The following is a 22,455-nucleotide window of genomic DNA, read 5'->3' on the forward strand; positions in this document are numbered from 1 at the left end:
ACTTTACACTATATGCCCAGTCTATTCAAAGGTTAATAGTTACTTAAATAGAATAAGAAGGGATGGCAGTCCATACAAACTATTCGCACTGCAAAATGAATTTCACAAGAAGAATAAGAGGGATGGATATCCGGGCTGTCCTACGGACCAAATTCTCAGATATCAAATCCAGGAGACCAATGCGGTTTTAAAACAACAGCTCTTGGCCAATATATCGCGATCTAGATTTTGTTGTGCACCAAGCAACAACACCACCCCTCTTCACCCACGCCTACGTTTTCATTGACGACCCGAACCAGCCAAGTAACTCAGTCACGCGGCTTCAGTCCCGGATAAAGCAATGTGACGAAAACAAATGGCAGCTGAGCCAATGTACGAACCTAAAGCATTTCGTTAGACATCCCTCTCCGGCCTCATTTGTGATTAACCTAGACACTAAAGTTTTAAACCAACTCCTCGCTTACAAACACTACCAATCATTATACATCAGTGACCAGTTGAAGGTACAGATACTGAAATAATTTGACAAGGAATCGCTCCAAAAAGATCGTCTCGCACAATAACGAAGGTCAATTGAGCCACTCAAGGACATTGGGCGAAGAAGACTGCGGGTCCTGTTACTGCCGTGTCAGACCGCCTGGCATACACTGGACCGTCGTGACTTGACAAGAACCGGACAATTCTAAGACAGCTCATGCATAATTACCATGTCGTTTCTGCCGAGTTCATTCAACAACTTAGAAGAATATACCGGCAGTCTTATTAACTTTATCAATTCACCGATAATTCGCCAAATTAGCGGAGGGATCCATGTCAATGACGCGATAATACACGATGCCTGGGGGGCCTTGCCTCAAGAATGGACGGCCTGGTGGGACTCACTCCCCGATCACCGCATGGCCCAACAAGACCTCATAGAAAGCATTGATGAGGGGGCAGAATCAATATCCCAAGACCGAATCGAAAATGGGGAGGAGTTTCTGCCTGTACAAACCCGACCGAAGTCCTTGACTGAATGGCTGCAAACACTCAAATCTCTCTCGCTTTCACGGACTCAGCGGCCAGGCCCCAAAGTCGAATTGCCACAAACGCTCAAGATCCGGATGAATACGAAGAAGATAGCCGAAGTCTCGACTGCTGCAGCATACATCGGAAACGTCTGCCAAGCCAACAACATCACTCACGTCATCGACATGGGGTCTGGACAAGGGTACCTCTCCAACTCGCTGGTTTTCCTCTTCCCGTCTCTCCGAGTCCTCGCCATTGACGGCAGCGAGTCTCAGATTGCTGGCTCCAAAGCTTTCGCCGCTTCCTTGGGCATTTCTGAGGACAGGCTTAGCCACTTGGTTCTCTACATTGACGGCGATGCCTCACTCATAGGCGAGATGGAAGCATGGGCCCGTGGAGAAAAGTGCATGCTGGTTGGGCTCCATGCCTGCGGACAGTTGTCGGAGCACATGCTCAGATATTTCGCGGCTGCGCCATCCATCACATCGCTAGGAGCAGTTGGGTGTTGCTACAACCACATAATCCCCCGCTCAGTCACTTGCCCGGATGGATTCCCAATCAGCGCCCGGTTAAGAAGCATGGACGTGACCCTCAGTCCCACGGCGCTGATGACTGGGTGCCAGGCGCCGAATAACTGGCAAAGAGCAGATCTGACCGGAGATGAATCTATTTACACCAAGAGACGCTTTTATCGGACCCTTTTAGAGAAACTGTTTTTTGACAAGGGGATAGTGCTCGACTCAGAAGACAGACCTGTCTGGGGCACCCAAAAAGGGGATCTCATTAGCTTTGAGAAGTTTGCGACTCGAGCCATGCAAAGTCTCGGTATCGACCCAGAGAAAATATCAGCAGCGGAGATGCTGGAATATGAAAGGCGGTATGAAGACCACAAGGGAAAAGTTGCCATCTTATGGACACTCAGCATATTATGTTGCAAGATCGTTGAGAGCGTGATCGCGCTAGATCGGTACTGGTTTCTCGTTGAGCAAGGGGCGGCTGATGTAGATGTCGTGGCAATATTCGATTACAAGATTTCACCGAGAAACTTGATGATAGTAGCCAAGAAATGAAATGAACAAGACCTCAGATTCCCCGACTGGCTACGAGTGATGTTTGACACGGATGGTGGGCAGAACCGTTACTTGATCCAACCGAAGCTTCATGAAAACTGCATTGAAATGGTAGACTTCAGTCCAGATGGTAAACCATGAGAGACATAACGCACACGAGCCAATGTCATCCACCGACAGAAACATGTCTTCACAAAATCACCCGGCAGGTAACAAGACAATGCCAAAAATACAGTGTATTTGTGTGGGGTATTATTGCCAACTTAGAAACTCAACGAGCATTTCCCCAGCCTTTTGGATATGCTCGGCCTTCCCCATTCTTTCCGCAAAATAATGCAGGGCTGATCCGCAACCATAGTGCCTTAACTCCGGATTCAATGCATTCATACATCCCTCCCTTGCCCTAATGCCGAGTCTCATGTACCTACGGCTTCAATCCTCAGAACGAAAAAAAAACTGATATCCTCTCCTGCCCTGGCTCGATTGAGAACCATCGGTCAAGCGGCCATACCCAATCGAATCCATCATCCTGTCGACATCCCAGCTCCTTTTTTGTAATTGTAGTGACACCAGCCATTCGGTTCGGGGCTAGCCGTCGTTTCAGTCCACTCGCATACGACCGCGTTCGATCTCGTTTAGCCTGGTGATCCGGCATTCGCAGACGGCGCGTTGTAGTTACCAAATCCGCCATGCTCCGCAGCACCGTTGTCCGCTTTCATCGTTCCGTTGAGCAGAGGACATAACCTTGCGCCACATAGTTAGTTAAGGTTCTGCAAGGGTGTCAAGTTGTGAAATGGTGGTGAGGGTTGACGCTTGTCAGTGACGAAGATATCCGTAGCGGAACTTGGGTCTGGCTCTTTCTCGCCTGAGCCGTTCCCTTTCAAGACGCTGCCGCTTCTCCTGGTCCTCCAGGAGCTTCCTCTCACGCGCTCTTCGTTGCAGCTCTTCTTTCTCTCTCTTCTTTGCGGCTTTCTCCTCTTCTTTCTCTCTTTTCTTTGCCACCCTCTCCTCTTCTTTTCTCTTCCCCTCCGCTGCGCGGCGCTCTTCCTCTGCTTGTTTCTTCGCAGCGTTGCTCGCCTTGGTCCGTTCACGGGCCGCGGCTTGCTCCTGCTTTGCTAGCAGTTGCGCCTTCTTGCGAGATTCTGCATCACTCTTCTCGAGGCTCTGCAGGAGGACGCTCTTCCGCTTTCTTCCACCTTTCGGTTCATCTTCCACTTGGCAACTCCACCAATCAAACGACAAGCGAGGGGGTGGTGAAAAAGGGGAATTCATACTTCTTGTTGGTCTTGATATGCCCGACCTGTCCACAATTGGCACACTTTCGGGTGGTTCCGGTAGGGATCTTTTCCGCGCCGGAAACCTTGGGGGACCCGGCGTCGCCAGCGCTAGCTTTGTGATGCAGCTCCTTCTGCTGCTCTCGGGCTTGTCGTCGTGCCTTGTTCTTCTCGAGTCTTTCGAGTTCCTTTCTGATTCTAATACACTGTCAGTCTCATTGCTCAGGTTGCTATTAATCTGGTGAACGTACCTAATATTCGCAAGACGGTCGTGGTCGGCATTACCCGTAGGTCGGGACGCGTAGATGCTGTTGCAAGATAAACGTAAGCTGATGCTCTGAACTCTAGTCCAATGATGTCCTTCTGTGAACCAGGACTGCCGACACCATACGAGCGTGCTGGCTTGGAGGGTTTCCTTTTCGATTGTCGTTGGGTGACTTGGTTGGGATTAGGTGGGTGCACATACTCTTTCGATTCAATGTCCGCCTCTGTTCGCCGCTTCATATACTGCGAGATTACGACTGGATCGTGAACGAGCTCGATTCGGCTTTGGATACTACCATCTGCCATCCGGAAATCGCGGGTGATGCGGATCGCGCGCTTGGGGTGGCGGCTGGACGAAGTCAAACCACTAATTTGGCTGGTCCCGTCATCGAACTGGGCGGGCGTGGCGGCTGACTGAACGTTGAACCTGTCGTCTTCGTCCTCTGTCACTGCAACGTCCTTATCGTCATGCTCCTGGTGGTCAGAGAGTGTCGACTTCTGCTTCTCCCAAATCTCGCGGATGCCCTCTTCGTACATTGCCTGTTGCTTCTTGACATTGTAAGCGTGGCCACCGTTGGCTCTCTTCTCGCGTTCCATGGCATCTGCAGAGGTGGCTAGGGGTCCCTGGACTGCCTCGATGTATCCACCCTTCATAGACGTCCGAATGAAACTGAAACCAAGGCCATGACCTGTAGGGTCTCCTTCGCCGTGAAGTTGAAGCATGGCTTTCTGGGCACAGGCGTCAATGAAGGCTTTCGTCGTCTTCCATGGGGCCATCTTGTCGGCAAGGGTCTCTTCCTGCTTCTCTGGCGCTTTCTTGGCTCCCTTGGCAACTCTGCTGCTGTCGTCTTCGGCATCTTCCTCTTCGCCATCCTGTTCCTGGACCTGGACGTCGTCATCGATGTTGGCGTTTCGAGGGTCGTAGCCGGCATCCTCCAGTTCCTTGATACCAAGCTGCATGGCATCAAGTAAAGACACCTCCTCCGGCTTGATCATGGATCGAACCGAACTCTCATCGGGGAGAACTTCTCCAGGCTTGAGACGCCACATGCCCTTCTCGCCACTCTCTCGATCATACTGAAGAAACTCCTTCAATTTCTGTCGATTTTGAGTGTCGGTCGACTCAGCAATGTGCTTAGTGATGTCCGATAATTGACAATTGTCCGTCGCGCTATGTCGGATCATGCGGAACGCCAGCATCTTCATTCGGTTCTTTGAAGCGTTGGTGACCTTTCTGCTATGGGGCCCAGGGACCTCGACCGACGGGAACTGCTGCCCTACCACGTGCATGTGATCGATCTTGTGAAGGAACCATTTTGACCCATACTCGCCTGTACTGCTTCGCACAACAAGGAAATCGGTGTTGCGGGGGGTGTGCTTGAAGACGGGTGCGCGGTACATCTCATTGTGCAAGGTCGGCACAGTCTCACCAGAGTCGACGGTTCCGAACAGGGAGAATGGAGATCGATCCTCGGGAAGTAGCATACGATACTCGCCCAGTTCTTGTTTCGGCAGCTGGTCGTCTTCGGTTGTGTCCTTTCTTCGGTAGTAGTTGATCAAACGGTTGCCCATGCCGAAGTTGCTGAGTACTCGTGGTCGCTGTTCGCAGTACTCGAAAAGGACAGCGGTGGAGTTGTCGTTGATGCTGAGATCCTTGGATTTCAGGAAAACTTCGTGTGCCTTGCCCTTCATCTGCTTCCGCTTGTGGTGATTGGGCTTGTCAAATTTAATGACATGACCAGCAAATTTCTTATATCTGAAGCGAGGGCGATGATACTCATCAGTCGTACCGCCCAGCTTAACCTTGTAGTACGGCCATGAGAGCTTGATGGCAGGCATACTGTGTTCGACCGAGATGTTGCCAAGAGTCGCGCGGACCTTGCTCTGATGGTTCTCCTTCAGCGCTTCGTATGCTTCGTCGTTCGAAATGTTGAATCGTTGCGAAACATCCCGGCCCAGATTGCCGTTGGCCATGCGCTTCAGCTTCGTCTCCTGGCGGGGCCTCTTCGCGGCCCGCTGGAAGTCCTGGGTCTCCAAGAGAAGGTATGGGTCGCTCATGTCCAAATGGACACGCTTGGCGCCTCGGCGCGTCGCATCCTCAAAGTTGTCGAAACTGGGAGCTGCGTAACGTGGAATCTCGGGCAGGCCGAGCTTAATGGCCTTGCGCTTCTTCGGGCGTTGTTGAGTATCGTCCATGTCCATCAAAAACTCCGCATCCCATTCATCATCCTGTTCCTCGGCGTGGCGGTGCTTGGACTGGAGCTGCTCCTGCTCAGCGGCTTGGAGGGCTTTGAAATCCGCCTCCACCGTGTTGATGTGCACGCCCCAGTCCTCGCAGGCCAGCTCGATGTCACGAAGGGTGAACCCTGCGATCGTCTCGGTATCGGATTCCTGGTCGACGTCGAACTGGACGGTGTCGCCGGCTTGCTCGGCCTGGCTCTGTCCACACGGCACAAGTCCCCGAGCTTCAGCTTCTTGCGCCTTCTTGCGAGCAGATGTGGCTGCGCCGGGAATTCGGAAGAGCTTCTCCTGGTCGGGGGCAAGGTCAAGGTTGAGTTTGCTGGTAACAAGGTGTTTGGGTTTCTTTGTCGGCTTCTTTTCCTTCCAGGTCGCCTTCTTTGCAGGCAGCAGCTCGCTCCAGGTCAGAACGTAACCCTTCTTGAACGCTGGCCAGGTGGCCTTCAGAAGATCTTCGACCGTTTCGGCGGGGGCGGGGATGTCGGGGTCTTGGTTCGCGCCGTTCAGGTGAGGTTCGGGGTCGAAGTTGATGCCGGGGAAGCTGAGTCCCATGTCCATTGGCTGAGTGTCTTCGCCGCCGTCGGCATCGCGTACGTGAGGTGCGGGCGAGGGAGGTCCGAGGATGGGATCAATCGGAGAGGATGCGCCTTCGCCAAACAAGTCATCCGCGTCGTTGCTGGTTCCGCCGTCGTCTGTCAGCCCCGGCATCTCCATGGAGGCGCCCGCGCTGGGCTCCTCCTCTTCGGGAAGGTCATCGTCGCTGATGTCCTCAAAATCCTCCGCATCGTCGGCCTTGTTGGTTTGGTCGAATGGTGTGTCGTCGAGCTTGAGACCGCCGCCGCTGGATCCGCCGTCCTGGCTCTGTTCAAGCAGACGTGAAATCTCGCGGCTGTCGGCGGCAGCCTGGGCCTTCCAGGCCTCCTCGTCCAGGGACGAGAATTCGGGGTCGTCGGACATGATCGTGTAGTCGTAATCTCCCTCTCGACAGCGTCCAAAGCCGCAGCAGAATGTCGATTTATATCATGCTTCTCTGGAAGGGGCGTCCACACGCGTCGTTCGGGCGCAGGGACGGGGCGCGAGAGGATGAGGTCGTGGTGAGCGTGGTGGGAGGCGTGAACTGACGTGGAGATGAATTCGCGGTTGCGCTCACGGTCGCGGCTTGGGGATTGCGGCGGCCTAAAGATGCTGAGTCAGCCAATAGGAGCACACGGTACGACAAATAAATCAAGTGGTCCGTGCGTGCGCGGTGGCGCTGGGGCAGCTCCACAATGAGTTGTGGCGTAAATCTGCAACGGGGCTGCCAAGCCCGACAGACAGACGGAAAGTTGTTGAGCGTACAGGTATTTTTGTGAGATGGATGGCACTCTGCAGGAGGCAGAAATACTACCATCCACTACTTCTTGTTCCCGTCTCCGAAACCGAATCGTGGGGGGATGCGTGCGCAGTGTTGAGTTTGTAAAAGCAAGATGATTATCCAAGACTTTGCGTGATGTGAAGTAGGGCAATGAGCAGGTGAAAGGAGTAATAGCGGTACAGTGTTGAGCATGTGCGTGTGATGAAGGAGATAAACACAATTGCAGATGGCGCAGAGGCGCAGAGATATAACAGAGGAGGGGTGTTTGATTCACTGATGGAGAAAATCAGGCAAAGGCAGGAATGCGAGCTGGACTGGAGCCTGCGAGACTGTGAATTAATTTCTAATGGATTCAATGTCAAAGTCAAGGCGGTTTAGTCTAGGGTAAGTTAATTGACACGCTGTGGTGTACCATCTCAACACTCATCCCTCATCGCACGACGATTGCAAAATTCCAGCATAAAACCCAGGGCGAGAATAAATATATTGAGACACAATTGAGATTATTGATTCCTCAAATGAGGTTTAATTGCGCCAGCGTTGCATTCGCGCGCATCACGGACTCCGCTACCTGTGTGGAGACACAAAACACGCCTTCTAGGAACAAGTGATGCCCGGAGGTACATTTTCAGAGAGTTGAGCGCATAAACCCCACGAGCAAACATGCAGACGAATCCTCCATTATGGACACAGTCGGCTATTCCATACCCGACGATGCCATGAGTCAAAGATGGCGGACAATTAATCACCCGCACGCTGGAGCATTTATTTCTCGAGCACCGCAACTTAGACCCGCATGGCAATCGGACCAAGATACCACAAAACACCACAATGGCGTACGCTTTAGAATCCAAGCACGAGCTACTACAGCAGTTTGTCGGAAAGACGCTGCATGACGTGCCGACCCCATCGCCGTTGCTGGACCTGGCCAAGGTCGAGGTCAATTGCGAACGGATGCTCCAGGCTATCAAGCGGCTGGATCTAGGATGGCGACCGCACATCAAGACCCACAAGGTATGCTTTGCTCCAACTGAGACGACAAGTCGATCAACTGACTGGCTAGACGATTGAGCTCACGAGGCGGCAAGTTGGAGATGCCGACACGACTCCCGCCAACATTGTCGTCTCGACCATCCTCGAAGCGGAAAAGGTCGTGCCCCTTCTGCAGGAGTACCAACAAAGAGGTCGCGAAGTAAATGTACCAACACCAAATGCACCTGGGTATCTCAAATCACCCAACTAACTACCACAGGTACTCTACTCATTTCCCCTCTTCCCTTCAGCAGTCGACCGCCTCAGCAGCATCTCCACGCAGCTCGGGGCCGGAGGACTGGCCCTGATGATCGACCATCCAGACCAACTCCAACATGTCGCAGCCATCCAAACTAAGACGGGCTTCCCGCCGCTGGTCTTCATGAAAGTAGATATGGGTTACCGGCGCTCAGGCGTGGTCCCTGGCACGACCGAGTGCGAGACGCTCATCGAACAGCTCCTCGCTAATGAGACAGAGGGCAAGTGTGTGTTCCACGGCATCTATGCTCATGCGGGCCACTCCTACGAGACCCGCGAGGACTGGAAAGCGCTGGATCACCTGGCGGCCGAGTTCAAGGCTCTGGAAGAGGTGGCCGCGTCGATTGTCTCAAAGCTCCCGGGGCACACCCTGACTCTGTCTGTGGGAGCATCCCCAACTGCGACCAGTCTCCAACACCCTGACCTAGACGGCAAGACACCAGACAGCTCTAGCAGCTCGGTGGCATCCATCAACCGCTTCCTCCGGGATCTCAAGGCACTGGGCTACAAACTGGAAGTACACGCCGGCGTATATCCCACACTGGACCTACAACAGCTCGCAACGCACGCCCGCGACCACACCCTCCTATCCGCCTCCTCCATCGCCATAAGCATCCTCACCGAAGTAGCGTCCCTGTACCCCAGCCGCGGCCCCGAGGGGACCACCGAGGCCCTCATCAACGCCGGATGCCTAGCGTTGGGTCGCGAGCCCTGCGCTGACCTGGGCTCCGAGAAGGGCCAACATTACGCCGGCTGGGGCATCGTTATGCCTTGGGGGCTTGAGAACCCAGCCCCGGGCGAGGGCTTCCCGGCGAAGCACGGAGGTTGGCAGGTTGGAAAAGTGAGTCAGGAACATGGCATCCTGCGGTGGCGGAGCGAGCCGCTGGACGAGATTCCGCTGAAGGTTGGGCAGAGGCTCAGAATCTGGCCGAACCACTCCTGCATCGCGGGAGCTGGATTTGACAAGTACTTTGTGGTGGATAGCCGGAGGTTAGGCAAAGAGGATGATATTGTTGATGTATGGCCGCGCTGGAACGGGTGGTGAAGGGCCTTAATGATATCATAATGCACGTACTGGGCAGTGTGGACGCGAGCAACGACTGTTTTAACCTGTTCCAATTGAGTGATCTAAGAAGCAGTGATAATCTAATAAACAAAGCGCCACCCAAGAGGGACCCAGGATATCTTCCCTCTCCCACCGGGGTAATAACGCCAAGCAAGCCGCAAGCCATGGTTATGAGTCCCACCAAACCCCATTTTGGTCCACCCAAGGCCGAGAGGAAGTCCAACAGTCGTTACGAAGGTCATGAAATTATTTAAGACGAAGAATTTACATTGAAAGAAGGGAGTTGGTTGATGGCCTAAAACAGGAAGACTGTGGCGATGACCGTGGCCAACACAGGCCAGAAGCCGGCTGCCTCGGCCAAAGCTTGCAAGCTGCCGGCGGCGGCGGAGTCTTCGCCCGCGACGGTGGTGCCGTTTGCGAGGGTGCCGTTGATGAGAATTGTCTCGGTGCCGTTGACCCTGGCGACGTTGACAATAGACTTGTTGAGGGCGTCGTAGCTGCCATTGCCAATGAGCTCATCGTAGTACGCGGTCGAGTTGTTGTCGTCGCATCCGCAGACAGCGTAGCGGGCGCAGCCGCAAATGACGTCGCGGGTCTCGTTCGCTCTGCTGGACGCGTTATAGAAGCGGTAAGGGTTGTCGTAATGGTACATGTACGCGCCGTACAGCCAGACGCCGGGCCAGAAGGCGATGGCGGAGCCGAGTAGGAGGAAGGGAACGATGCCGAGGGCGGACGTAGCACCGGCACGATATGGAACCGCAGCTCCTCCGGGATAATATCGGCCACCGCCGTAGGTGGGCTGGACGCCGGAGCCCTTGGACGAAGTGCCGCCGGAGTTGGATGATCTGGAGAGAGACAGCGGGTTAGTATCGTGGAGTTGGATCGAGGATCTTGCGAGGAGCGCTACTCACTTGCTGGTGGAACCGCTACTGGAGGAACTGCTGCCGGACTTGCTTGAGCCGGATGATTTGCCTGATTTATATGAGCTTTTAGATTTCCCGGTACGTCCGCTGCTTTTGCGCCCACCTCCACTGCTGCCACCACTGCCGCCGCCGCCGCGACCTCCTCCGCCGCCGCCACCGCGGCGCTTGAATAGATCGTTCTGGGGAGTAACGTCGACGCGCTCGACGTGTCGGGGCGTGTTGATGATCGTGGCAGCACTCGAGCCCACGAGCGAGAGGGCCAAGAGCGCGATGTCGAACCTCATGGCTGTTTCGGGGTGCGGATGTGGTGGAAGGAAGGTTGTGAGATACGTGGGAGGAGAGGGTGGTGTCTTGGCGACCAAAGAGCAACCCCAGGCAAAGATGCGTCTGCACAGATAAAGTACAGAGGCGAGAATCCGATAACAAAACGGAGAAAATAGGCTGCTTTTTGTGGATTCCAGATGCTGCGATGCGAATAGCGATGAAGTCGGTGAAAGACTGTTTGAAAGACGGTTGTCCTGCGAAAGCGCTGCGAATGGGTGTTTGTGGTTTGCTGACAGGGGGTTTGTCACTGGCGGAAGGGCGGGGACCCGCGTTTTATAAAGATGAATCAAACTTGGCCGCAGGTCGCAGATGCGGGCAGGGGCGAATGTGAAGCGACAGGGGCTGTGTGTGGGTAGCTGCTTTCGCTTGATGCAAAGGAGCCTATGCTGGCCGCGCTTGGGTGGGCGTGTTGGCGTTGGCGTGGTTGAGCGCAGTAATAATCAACGTAGTAGTTACCGTACTGCGACTGCTACAGGACAAGGGGTGCTGTAACGGGGGACGGCCGGACTGGGGTTGTGTAATAGCGCTGAGTGCCTTGGAGCTTCGCCTTCGCTGCCCCGTGGTAGCGGGCGGTAGCGAGTGGTAGTGGGAAGTTTTTACGGGCCGGCCAGCAGGTGTCGATGACCAAACGACTCTGGGGAAGAGGCGGAATCCAAATGGTGACGCCGGCGGTTGTGTGGGTGTCGCCTGGCCAGCAGAATAGCCGGGAAGTGGATGATGGTCAATGAGGTCACAGGGCGTCACACACACTCGGTTGTGGCATGCTGGGTTGCCTCTTTGACGATCGAATTGAACGGATGTGTGTTTGGCTGTCGCTCTTCCTTTAGGATGAAAGAAAATCGATGGGCGTTTCAGGATTTAAAGGAAGACTGCTGAAAGGATTGAACAAGCACCAGGGAAGAAAGCAAGTCCCCGTCACATATATACACGATTCGGTCATTGCTCGTGTCTCGCCACTTGCAAGCCCAGAACACCAGTACGCGCCAAAACCGGACCTAAGTTCTAATTGCATCTGACTCTCCAGGTGAAAATGACTCCAAAACGGAATTATCGTGCCCTTTGGGCCGTGTTAGCTGGGTGCAAGCTGAAGCGCTAGCCCCAGATGCAGTCGAAGTGGCGCACGTCTTATTTCCTCTTTATCCTTGTGGCACGCACCAGTTTCTGGTCTCTTTGATCTTGATGCGTCGGGCGAGATGAGCTGCGCTCCCTCCGCGGAACACTCGTGCTGCATTGGAAAAGCGCGTTGTCTCGGTGAGATGGCAGATGGGGGCGATGAAACTGGTCCTTTCGCCGAATGCCACCCTGGACGGCATTAGCTGGGGTGACGTCGATTCTTACGCCCCCTTTGGTTTCGGTACGCCGTAGAGAATCTTCACGAGGAGGACCCTTTGCTGGGAGCTGCTTAGCTGTGCGACCAGCGACATGGGCCCGCCCGTTTGGGCATCGCGCCAAGCCAAGGCTCACAAGCTTAAAGCCGTCAAGCTCGCAGCACGGCCCAGCATGCTTGCGAGCCCTGCCCATTGGTCGCTGGGCACTCCCGGCCTGAGAGGGCTGACCGCGTTCAGTGGACTCAGTGGGCTCAGGGCGAGGTTCCAGGCCTCTTTGGTGGAACGCTACCACTGAGCCGACGGCTGAATCACCCGTGATGCCGCATGAATGAATCCACCGCCCGTCCTCACCTCAGCCATGTACCAGCTGCCGTCTGGACTTCCTTTGGCTACACGCCATCTTCACATGGCGCTTTGCTGGCACGCAAACGCGCTGGCACCCGCAAAGCAACACGTGTTTACGGTTGGAGCGTGATACGACGCGGACCAAACAAGAGGGTAGCTTTGACTATTGGGTGGCTGTGTTTGAAGGCCCTTTGTTGTTTGCTGCTTAATGTCGCTGCTTAATGTCCGTCGGCCGGCGGTTTCTGCTTACGGCCAGCTCGGACCAACTCAACCCATCCATTCAGGGGGGTATTGTTGCGGTGTAATGTCGGTGACATGCTCTCCGTGCTGCGTTTCTTGCTGCAATTGGGTATGCGATGAGTCCAACGACGACGGCGCTTCGGGGGATGATTCCAAACTTTACCGAAACTGGACACCAACTTTCTTCAATGGATCTGCCAGCCTCTCGTGCGGGGGGGATTCTTCAGAGGCTGTGCACATCATGCGCCGCTCCCAGCCCATCCAATTTTTCTAGAAGCTGCCCACCTAAGCGTCTCCCACTCGATCGCCTTGGCGACATTGCCAAGCAACGCCATTCCCTTCTGTGACAGGTGTTGTCCAAGGCCAAGTCTGCCAGAGATTCAGCCTTGTGCGGCGATGCATATTTTACCCCTCTCTGTGGTGTTGTGTCTCAACGCCGTCTCAACTCCGTCTCTCTCGTACGAGATACGAGTTGACAAATACTCCGCAATCACTCCGCGCTCACTCCGTACTCCCGGCCCGAAGGAGGGGTGCAGACTGCAGTGCTGTCATGATTTGGCGGCCTCCCAAAGCCCCGCTGGATTGAGATGACTGCAGTCAGATTAGACATCAATTGCACTTCAATCCACCCAGACTCCGATGCGCATGTGTTAATTTGATATCCAGTTTTCTTGGAGTTCACGTGACTGACGGTCCATGTGGACTCCGAAACGCCCGGTCGCGTCAAGGCCGCCTTGTCTCGCCTTACGGGGCCACGAACATGGCCACGGTTGCCTCGTCAAAGTGCATCGCCTACTTAGGCGGTTCATCGCCTTCACCGGCTTCGGTGACGGGCCCTCCTAGCTCAAATCCTTCCTCCTCATGCAGTTTCTAGAGTGAACAAAAGATCTTTGTCCTGCCCTGTTGTCCAACTCACGTCAGCCCCCCATGGCGCGATGACGGGAGGCTCTGTTGCTGGTCATCCTTTGCCGAGCAGACGGAAACGCCGAGAGTGGATGCGACCTAGGCATTCTATGTTGACAATATTTCGCAATTTTTCTTTCATTGACGCTCTTCGACAAAATGCCGGGCCTAGTACCTAGAATGGGGTACATTTGTCGGGTGTTCTTGAGCTTCCCTTCCTCGACTCGCCCAGTGAACTCAAGCGAAACCAACAGCCACCGACAGATGGAATGGGTCGAGGAAGACTCTTGCACGGGTCTCATTTATTTACTCTTGCGTTAGCCAGTCCCCTCTCAGCAGTCGAGGCTGAGTATGCCCAAGGCTCGTAATGTGCATGGTCCTCTCCGAAGCCGTGATATCTTCCCAAAGTTCCCTTGGTGCTACCCAAAGGAGACTTTACGCGCCCACCACATTTTCCCCGTCGAGTGGTCCCACGTCGTAAAGCAGTATTACTTCGCCGGCTGGACTCACCCTCGAGGCTGCCTCTCTGTGCTTTGGTCAGGTGCAAAAGTGGTGCAGCCCTATCTATGTGGTCCTGTATGCATCGCTGACCATGGGGCAAATGATATCGTGCGTGGCCTTGCTTGGAGATGCAACCATCCAAGACTCACACTCACGGAAATTTGGAACTTTTCGCTGCGTCACGGAGCCAGGCGTCAGCAAGCAAAGAGGAAGGATGTGTCGATACACCCTTGTAGAAAATCTCGAATCTTGTCGAAGTTCTCAACAAAGCCGCAACTCCCGTTCAAAGACCGAACCCATTCCGCCGTCTAAAGGGGAAAATAAAATCACAATCAAAGGGATGCTCACATTTGAGGTGCTCGCAAGAGCCAAAACGTTCAGGCACAACTCAGATCTGGCTGTACCTTCATCGGCGGACATGAGCACTGGCGCTCAGTAATGACCATTACTTAACCCTAAGAAGTACGCCTTGCTACTTATCACAGAGGAAACAATGTCACATCTCAAAAATCGCATTGGAGCATGGATTCTTGAGCCTGGTGGGCAACCGGACGTGGTTTAGAGCAACTCTGGCGACAGGCTGCGACATGAATTTCGCAGAGTGGGCTGCATAAAGTACACATTACAAGCCTCACTACTGGAAGGATAAGAGAAGCTACTACAGTAAACGAGACTTTGGGGCAATCGTCCTAGTTTAAAGTCGATATTCGAAAATGATACAGCGGCGGTGCTTGAGTTGGGTAGTAAAGAGACAATGATGAGATAGGATGAAGGAAAAAAACCTTGAATACAATCATAGAACTCTTGGAATATGAATATCAATCAATCTACGTGTGGTTCATGTTCAGAATTTGGGACATATTGAGTCCAGCATGGTGATGAAGGGGTCACCTCCTTCAACCGTGCTTGGGCAGCGGCGAGCTCCTCCTCGTCGACTGGCCTGCCCCAGCGTCTATGACGCATTGCCGTCATGACAATATGTTCATCAAGAATCTCGGGCCAATCAGCACCATCTTGGACACGGCCTGGCTGTGGACGGGTTGTCGGGACCTTTCGTTCGTATTTGTCACGAAAGATGTGAAATCGGGTAATAGCGTCATAAGCATCCCAGCGTGGTCGGTTCATGCGTGTTCCAAATATGGGGAGAGGACACGGCACTTCGTCATCCGGTTTAGCTAAGAGGAAGCTAATCAAGGCATCGAATTGCTCTGGCATTGGCGGATAGAGGGTTTTTGGCCCCCTATACTTGCTTCCATGTATCCACATGGAATTGCACTGCCGCATGTTAGTCTGCTTTACCGGGGGAGTTAAGTTAGTGGTAAATAAGAGTTTCTGCTCCACTTGCCTCTTGCTCCGTCTCGCCGCGATCAAACACAACAACACCGCCAAAGATCTTTCCCTCAGCCCAGTACCCTGCGACATCCGCACAACCTCTAGGGTACTGGTCATAGGCTTGATAAAACCTGTGGAAAAAAGCCGTCGGTGTGAGTGCATAGCTTCGATAACGCGCCTCCTTCTCTGTTACTTGACTCTCAGCATCAACCCAGTCTTGGTGGAGTTGGTGTTTGTGAGCCCCGTCGTCCAGCTCATATAAATGGGCCGCGATTTGATGGCAAGCAACGACGACAAGCTCGATAAGGCGTAAATTAAACTGTTGAGAACCCGATGTTGTATTCTGGAATGCACGGAGTAGCTACAGATGTCGGGTTAGTTTGATACCATTAGAACCAGCCACTGAATACCCAGAGAGCTAGACTGGTGAATCGAGAAACGTGTTGATGAGTTGGCTTACAGATTGCTTGAAGCGCAAGCCGAAAGCGTCGAATTTGGTCATAAAGTCACGCGCCTTGTCAAGAAAGCCCTCACATAGCTCTGTGTGCTCTAGCTCGTAGACAGGATGGCGGGGCATCCACACATAAGAGTCCCGGAGAGATGGCTCTGTTGGTAGCCCGTCGAGGATCTGGGCGTATGTGTATTCAGCCAAAGGAGTGGATAAGAGGCGTCTGAGGGCCTGACGGAACGTCTCCTTGTGTTCGTCGTCGAGAACATCTTGATCAGGGACCTCGATGTCCGAAGGGTCTGGAGGAGGGGGAGGAATGTATGTGATGGGCTCGGGGGTTTCGATTTGTGCACGCATTCTTGGACAGCGTTTTGGTGATGTATGAGTGATGTTTCGGGCGATGTTGGGTGACCTAAAACTGCTACGACACCTTCCTACCAAGATTACTAATAGGCGGCCGGGCCGGGGCGGCAAACTTCCCCGAAATACCCAGTCCAATCACCGATGGGAACGCAACAGTCGATATCCGACTCCTCACCAACAGTCCTTCTAAGTCGGGTTCGATAGTCTCATTTTTAGAACAAATGGAGCTCGTAGGTGGACCGTCTCACCAATGCATGAGTAGACAGCGATGAGTGAATTTGCAAGGGAGGGCGAAGAGGCGTTGGGCCTACGGAATAGCTAGTGTAAAACTGTCAGTATGCAACGTGCGGGTCCTCTGATTTGGATTCAAGGTATGTATTGTGAAGTTTAGTTAGTGCAATATAATGGTCTTTTATTGTTTTTTTTATTAAATCATATTCTGTCTCCTGGTGATATTGAGTATGGCTTAAAAAAGCGAATAGTTCTACATATCACGTTCTTGTTGGAGGCGCGATAAGGAGGCATCAAGCGCTGCCGAGAGGAAATTGAAACACACCATATTAAAAACTTAGAGGAACAAGGCCATATCCCCCGCAACCAGTTTCCCAATGTTACAACTCAGAACCCAATGGGGATTTATTTTTATTTATCATGTCGTTCTATTTACAATCTCCCACCATGCCATTCTCATATACCACAAAAACTCCCATTACAGTGAGCTGGCTTGTCGTTCTGGATCTTGTAGTCTCGCTAGCTCGAGCAATAGTCGATACGTGTAGATACTTAGATCAACCTCCCGAACCGCTTTGGCAAACCAGCTTCTGCCATTTTCCGCGATCACCTTCGCCTGCCGTCGACCATTTTCCGTCGATGTGAGATAAAATACAAGCTCTGGAACTTCTTCCATGCTCTGACTAACAGGTATATAATGAACCCAAGGAATGAGACGATCGTCATGCCATTCTCGGAATATTGTTTGCTTGAGCGGAACTGACTTGGATGCTAGTAGCTTGTAGAAACGCCCACTGATGCCATTTCCGTCCATGTCAAATACGAGCCGTGATCGGAGTGCTTGATCCTTATCTGCCCAAGGCTTAGAATTGAAGAACATCTCTTGCTCGCGGCAGGATCTTCTCTGACATTGAAAGATTCTGGTAAAGGCAACATCAAAGAGTCTACTGTTGAGAAAGGACGATTTTATGGTGTTGATAACCCCTTGCCGTTCTCGCAGATACAAATGCTGCTGCCATCCCAAGTTTTGGGCTAGCGACACGAAGCGCTGTCGGTGGTAGCTGAACCACTGATTGTTTCCAGCAAACCCGCCTGTAGTAGAACCTGCCCAGTAGAGAGAGTTGCGTTTACGATCCCACTCGATGTCGCGTGCAGCGTCGTACTGGAATTCAGACTCAATATAAGCCGGACTTGGGAATAACACATCACCCATTGTAGATGGCGAACCTGTCGACAGGATTGGTACAAAGCCTTCCACTAAGCGAAAGGACATAGGGCTTATAGCAAAGCCGTGCGTCGCGCTGTATTCAGGATGTTGACACAGATCCATGGCTGAGTGGATGTCTGTGATAAAAGGCAGGCTAAAGGTTTCCACCTTATCATGCTGGATAGGTTGATTGCTTGGTTGAGGTGCGCAAAATTTTGTGATTGTGTCCCAAGTAGGTCGCTTGGACATGTTTGTCAGATTGAGCAAACCACCCTTGGATGAGTCCAAACCTTCCCAGCCGGGGGGCGGCATCAAGACTCTTGGTTCATCGAGATGATTAATAAGAAATCGGACGTCGGGAAGTTTTCCCTTCAGATTTTTTAATAATGTGTCGAATAAGAGCTGGAAGTGTCTATCGAAAGTACGATAAGGATGGGTACAATGTGTCTCGGCAGCTGTGCCGGAAAGGAGGCACAGCCAAAGCTCGCTATTCGTTGTTTTCTGGGCATCGTTCATGATTCTACCCACTTCTTGGCCACTCAGTCTCCAAAGCGGGGAGACTGCATCATAAAGGATATCGAAATCATCAATAATGGGCGACTGATGCGATACTGCAAACTCATACCACGTGTCGAAGCCGGGTGGTGGTTCCATTCTGTATCTGCGTCGATATTCATCACACGCACTCGTATAGTCTGCCGATTGCCTTTGCAATTTATCCTTGAAGTCATCCTCTGCTTTACGTATCATAGCTTCGACAGGATGCGGTTGTGTGTGACTGAAGTTTGGCGCCGAGGCTTGTGCTGACATGATCATGAAGGTATTCGCTAGGTACGGGACCAGAGGAATAAGGTAAAAAGCCCAGAGAGTTGATTTAGCTTTCGCTTGCTTCGGAAGCAGGTGGATTGCCTGGCCAAGTACAAGAAAAGCGGCGATAATATGCGAGACAGCATGTGCCTCTGAAGATTGCGTAAAGGGATTGCGAGTAGAAACAATGCTGAACGTGGCGATTATGGGGATAATGCACCAGGGAGCATAGAGGGCCTATATGTGTAATTAAAGGAAATCAGCAAGATTACTTTACTTATTCTGGAAATGAAGGACTGTACGTACCATGCGAGTTGTAAAGTACCATGACAAGGCTTTAGCCGCGCCTAAGAACAGGGTAGATGCAACATGAACCCCGGAGAAGCCGAACCAAACAGCCTGGACGCATAGTACAAGCGTGAAGAGAGGTACAATCCGGAAGGATAGAGGGCGAATAGAATCCTCAATATTACCAAGCGGAAGGAATTGAGAGTTCTTCTTACTTCTAGGTAATAGTGCGACACAGACGAGAAGCGAAACAGCGACAGGGATAATCGATAAAGATGAGGCTCGGAGGTCCCAATTCGATAACGCCAAAATAGCAAATAAGGCAGCCGAAGTTATGCCCCAGACTGTATTAGTATAAGCGGAGAAGAGCCAAGAATCAGTGGGTCTTGGAGCCAAGAACTTGGGGTCAAAATATTTCTGTGCTATCAGAAGCAGTGGGGTGAATGCTGGCTGATGCTTCTTAGCAGAGTGTCCATTAAGCATTGAGGAGGAGGGGCCCATTTGTCACTGATGTATCAGTTGGCACTCGCTTACCAGATATGCAACCATGATGTTCTCTGCTCTGCACAAACAGAATGCGAGAATGCTTATAGCAGCAATCCATAATGACCGTGTAGAAGTAGATTGGGTCGGGGAGTAGCCAGAGGGAGCCACGGCTCGTGGAATTGTGTTGTCATTCGACTGTCGTGCAATATTGCAAAGGACAGGCAGGAGAATCCAGCCGATCATTTCCGAGCCAAGTTCTGACCGCCTAGATGATAGGCAATGCGTCAATACTGAGCATGCCACAGCCGCCCCAGCTGATCTCGTGACTGGATCGATCTGGTCTGATCGTGGGATCCACATCATCAAACCAGAAAATCTTTGGGGGTGGCGAGGCTCTCTCTTGCAGTCACTTTGTAAACACAGGGGTTATGCAACAGAGACGCGGACACAATCGGTGTCTATGGTGGGCTTGAAGTCGGGTCTCTCATACGGTCCTTACCTTGGGGGAAGAGATATTGGACTGGCGGAATTTTCTGCTGCTGGAGGTGCAGAGAAAGAGCCAACATAAGGATTCATGGAGGAACCAATCGGATAGATGGGGAGAAAATATTAAGACAAGGCGACAGGGCTATCGGACATTGTGCCAGTGCCCCACCGACACAGCTCAGGACCATTTCCTCCGTGAACAAATAGCGACTGCTATTGGTTGGTCAACTAATACGAGTCGGTCTGGAATGGTTTCATACCTACATATACGAGCGTGATTAATCGGGGCTGATCAGCTATGATCCATGGTACCTCATGGGGGGTCCCATCATGGCTGACGAGCACGGGCATGTCACTTGAGGCTTTTAGGAAGGTTAATAGCGAGCTAGTCGATCACTAATAAGCATCTGGCAACCGAAAAGTCTAGATTAAGGACGATTGTTCAAAAAGGCGTATGCATTGCAAAAGCGAGAGCGAGAGAGAGATGGAAAGAGATCACAAGATGGGCAATCATATTGCAGCACCCAAATCCCCTCAGCCTAAGAGTGTAAGATTAAATGTCTCGCGAAGGTAAAGATGCCCTCAACGAAGTGATTCGTGCCGAGTTTCCTTTAGTCAACGAATAAAGGATAATGCGGTTTTTTCAGGGACATAAGCCTTACCAGGCCCGGGGTCTCGGAGATCCCATCCCTGCTACACACAATTCACTCTCTTTCACACAGAGTATACATCCTCCTTTGCCAGCTGCCGCATCAGTTGTGGCGTCTTTAGCTCCGGCTTAAGTCAAACATTTCGAAATGGACGCTCGTTGTCCAATTGATTAAACCGTTTAACCGCGGCGGGCGGAACGGGACGTCCCTTCGCTTGGCGTGGGCGGAGCCACTACTGCGCAAGATGGGATCGTCTTCAGCTAGCCGTACATGGGATCTCGGCGATGACCCGGCGGCCCCGCGAGTTAGATTTTTGGTCATCAGCAGAGCTCCACATATCCGTAACGGAGACCCAGGGGTAGACGCGGTCGATCGCCCGGGTGAATGATGCCAAGTGCCTTGTAAGTGAGCTTCATGACAAGGCTGAAGAGTGAAGACGGCCATTTCAGCAAACAGAAGACCCGCAAAAAATTGCATTAGGATGCGGTCATTCTTTTTATCTAGCGAGATGAAGCACTCGTTCTCGGGGCTGATCGAATTCAGGCTGTTGGTCGAAGTGGGCAGTGGGTCCCTCATTCTACCATGACAGGGGAGAAGCTTGCTTGGACGACAGGGCAGAACCAACACGCTTTTAACTTGCTTAGACGACAGGGCAGAACCAACATGCTTTTCCAATTCTGCCGGCTTTCCTCTTATGAGGGACCCAGTTTATGTTTTTCTGACCGTGCTGCCGAGCTGCCGTGTGCCGAGCTGCCGGGCTGTCGGGCTGTCGGGCTATCCGAATCCTCACGGGTTTTCTGGAAAGACGCCATCCCCATGGTTAATTGTCCAGAACGCGTTGGCTTATATTTGAAAGGGTCTAGCTAGAACCTGTTCTAATACTTTATTTTTGTCGTCTCTGAAGAGGTATCTAGCTAGTTGCGCATGCACACATTCTAGTCATCATATCAAGTAACCGGTACAATTGCCATCAAGGTCATGCTGCTGGATGAGCCGCAGCAGCCAAGTGGCACCGAGGGAATGCGTCGACAATCAGCTGTTGATGCTAGTCAAACCGCGAGAGGAAGAATAACTTATTTGGATTAGTGAGAAGACGCCCAAGTCCCCTCCGCCCCGTGCCTCAGCCAACAAAAGACCCTACCTCATCCAACAGCACAAACAACACACCCTGCCTCAACCGACAGCACGCCCTTCATCAACCAACAACACACCCTACCTCTTCGGCAAATAATGACACCGACTTTGAACTTAAATCCCTCTACGGAGTAGAATACAGCGAATGAGGCGCCTCAGTAAAGAGATTCAGCCGCCTGTGAAGCATATATATACCGGACGAGATCCCACGTAATTCAAGGTTAATCACCAAGCATCTTCACATCTTTACCTCTACAAATACAACAAAAATACTACTCTCTACATTCCACCGGCTACCAAACAAGCCCCTCATCCACACCAAATTCAACATGCAGTTCTTCCAGCTTGCTCTCTTCGGCCTTGCTGCCATGGTCTCTGTCAGCGACGCTTGCAAATGCTACAGGACCAACGGCGGCACTAACAACGGCGCCACTCACAAGTGCTGCAACGACCTTGGTGGAGTTTGGCAGTTCGGAAACGATTGCCGTGCCAGCTCCATCTCCGAGCACCTCCGAGGATTCGATCTCTGCTGCAAGGGCCAGGGCTCCGACTGCGACTACCCTCACAAGCGAGATGAGGCTTACTGGGCGAATGTTGAGTCGTCTTAAATACTGGAGTCGACACATCTCTGAGTTAGATCGGGGTTTCTTAAGGAAGCTGGACAGGAGGATGGACAGGAGGATGGACAGGAGGCTTTGTATTCAGTGAGCAGATCAGGTTGCGAGGAGCAAAGAAGACTCAAGGGATTAAGAAATATATATTGCATTTATATCTTTCTACAACCGCTCCGGATCACCGAATTCCACACGCTGATTGTAAGCTGGGCTCGAGGTTTATTTGTGAGTCCCTGGTTGGAGTTCCATGCTCGCCACCATCGACAAGCAATAGCCTAAAA

At 52.4% G+C, this 22,455-nt stretch overlaps 7 protein-coding genes across 7 annotated transcripts; 3 read left to right on the forward strand and 4 right to left on the reverse strand.

Annotated features, from left to right (window-relative positions):
- Window positions 1–696: 696 nt before the first annotated feature.
- Window positions 697–2,088, forward strand: BGZ61DRAFT_442609 (methyltransferase domain-containing protein). Its single transcript, XM_046244759.1, has one exon. It carries the CDS (start codon window positions 708–710, stop codon window positions 2,076–2,078), a length of 1,371 nt encoding a protein of 456 aa, XP_046109274.1. The 5' UTR covers window positions 697–707; the 3' UTR covers window positions 2,079–2,088.
- Window positions 2,089–3,039: 951 nt separating this feature from the next.
- BGZ61DRAFT_125033 (uncharacterized protein) lies at window positions 3,040–6,969 on the reverse strand. The gene is made up of 3 exons (XM_046237080.1): window positions 3,819–6,969; window positions 3,604–3,660; window positions 3,040–3,550 (listed from the first exon to the last, which is right to left on the reverse strand). The coding sequence occupies exons 1-3, from the start codon at window positions 6,809–6,811 to the stop codon at window positions 3,310–3,312; spliced, it is 3,291 nt and encodes a 1,096-aa protein (XP_046109275.1). The 5' UTR covers window positions 6,812–6,969; the 3' UTR covers window positions 3,040–3,309.
- A 1,070-nt stretch (window positions 6,970–8,039) lies between these two features.
- BGZ61DRAFT_527823 (putative serine dehydratase domain-containing protein) lies at window positions 8,040–9,543 on the forward strand (the record flags this gene model as incomplete). The annotated part of the gene is made up of 3 exons (XM_046253168.1): window positions 8,040–8,222; window positions 8,272–8,406; window positions 8,461–9,543. 3 exons carry the CDS (start codon window positions 8,040–8,042, stop codon window positions 9,541–9,543), a joined length of 1,401 nt encoding a protein of 466 aa, XP_046109276.1.
- Window positions 9,544–9,599: 56 nt separating this feature from the next.
- On the reverse strand, window positions 9,600–11,117 carry BGZ61DRAFT_442614 (uncharacterized protein). The gene is made up of 3 exons (XM_046244760.1): window positions 10,591–11,117; window positions 10,476–10,536; window positions 9,600–10,409 (listed from the first exon to the last, which is right to left on the reverse strand). Exons 1-3 carry the CDS (start codon window positions 10,769–10,771, stop codon window positions 9,860–9,862), a joined length of 792 nt encoding a protein of 263 aa, XP_046109277.1. The 5' UTR covers window positions 10,772–11,117; the 3' UTR covers window positions 9,600–9,859.
- Window positions 11,118–14,805: 3,688 nt separating this feature from the next.
- On the reverse strand, window positions 14,806–16,296 carry BGZ61DRAFT_584469 (uncharacterized protein). Its single transcript, XM_046256366.1, has 3 exons — window positions 15,921–16,296; window positions 15,474–15,821; window positions 14,806–15,403 (listed from the first exon to the last, which is right to left on the reverse strand). The coding sequence occupies exons 1-3, from the start codon at window positions 16,263–16,265 to the stop codon at window positions 14,951–14,953; spliced, it is 1,146 nt and encodes a 381-aa protein (XP_046109278.1). The 5' UTR covers window positions 16,266–16,296; the 3' UTR covers window positions 14,806–14,950.
- A 593-nt stretch (window positions 16,297–16,889) lies between these two features.
- Window positions 16,890–19,987, reverse strand: BGZ61DRAFT_442622 (uncharacterized protein). Its single transcript, XM_046244761.1, has 3 exons — window positions 19,339–19,987; window positions 18,823–19,254; window positions 16,890–18,753 (listed from the first exon to the last, which is right to left on the reverse strand). The coding sequence occupies exons 1-3, from the start codon at window positions 19,651–19,653 to the stop codon at window positions 16,981–16,983; spliced, it is 2,520 nt and encodes an 839-aa protein (XP_046109279.1). The 5' UTR covers window positions 19,654–19,987; the 3' UTR covers window positions 16,890–16,980.
- A 1,902-nt stretch (window positions 19,988–21,889) lies between these two features.
- On the forward strand, window positions 21,890–22,168 carry BGZ61DRAFT_527826 (uncharacterized protein; the record flags this gene model as incomplete). The annotated part of the gene is made up of 2 exons (XM_046253169.1): window positions 21,890–21,937; window positions 22,001–22,168. The coding sequence occupies 2 exons, from the start codon at window positions 21,890–21,892 to the stop codon at window positions 22,166–22,168; spliced, it is 216 nt and encodes a 71-aa protein (XP_046109280.1).
- Between the last annotated feature and the right edge of the window lie 287 nt (window positions 22,169–22,455).

This window comes from Ilyonectria robusta (genome assembly GCF_021365365.1).
Source record: "Ilyonectria robusta strain PMI_751 chromosome Unknown BGZ61scaffold_3, whole genome shotgun sequence".
Classification (NCBI taxonomy): domain Eukaryota; kingdom Fungi; phylum Ascomycota; class Sordariomycetes; order Hypocreales; family Nectriaceae; genus Ilyonectria; species Ilyonectria robusta.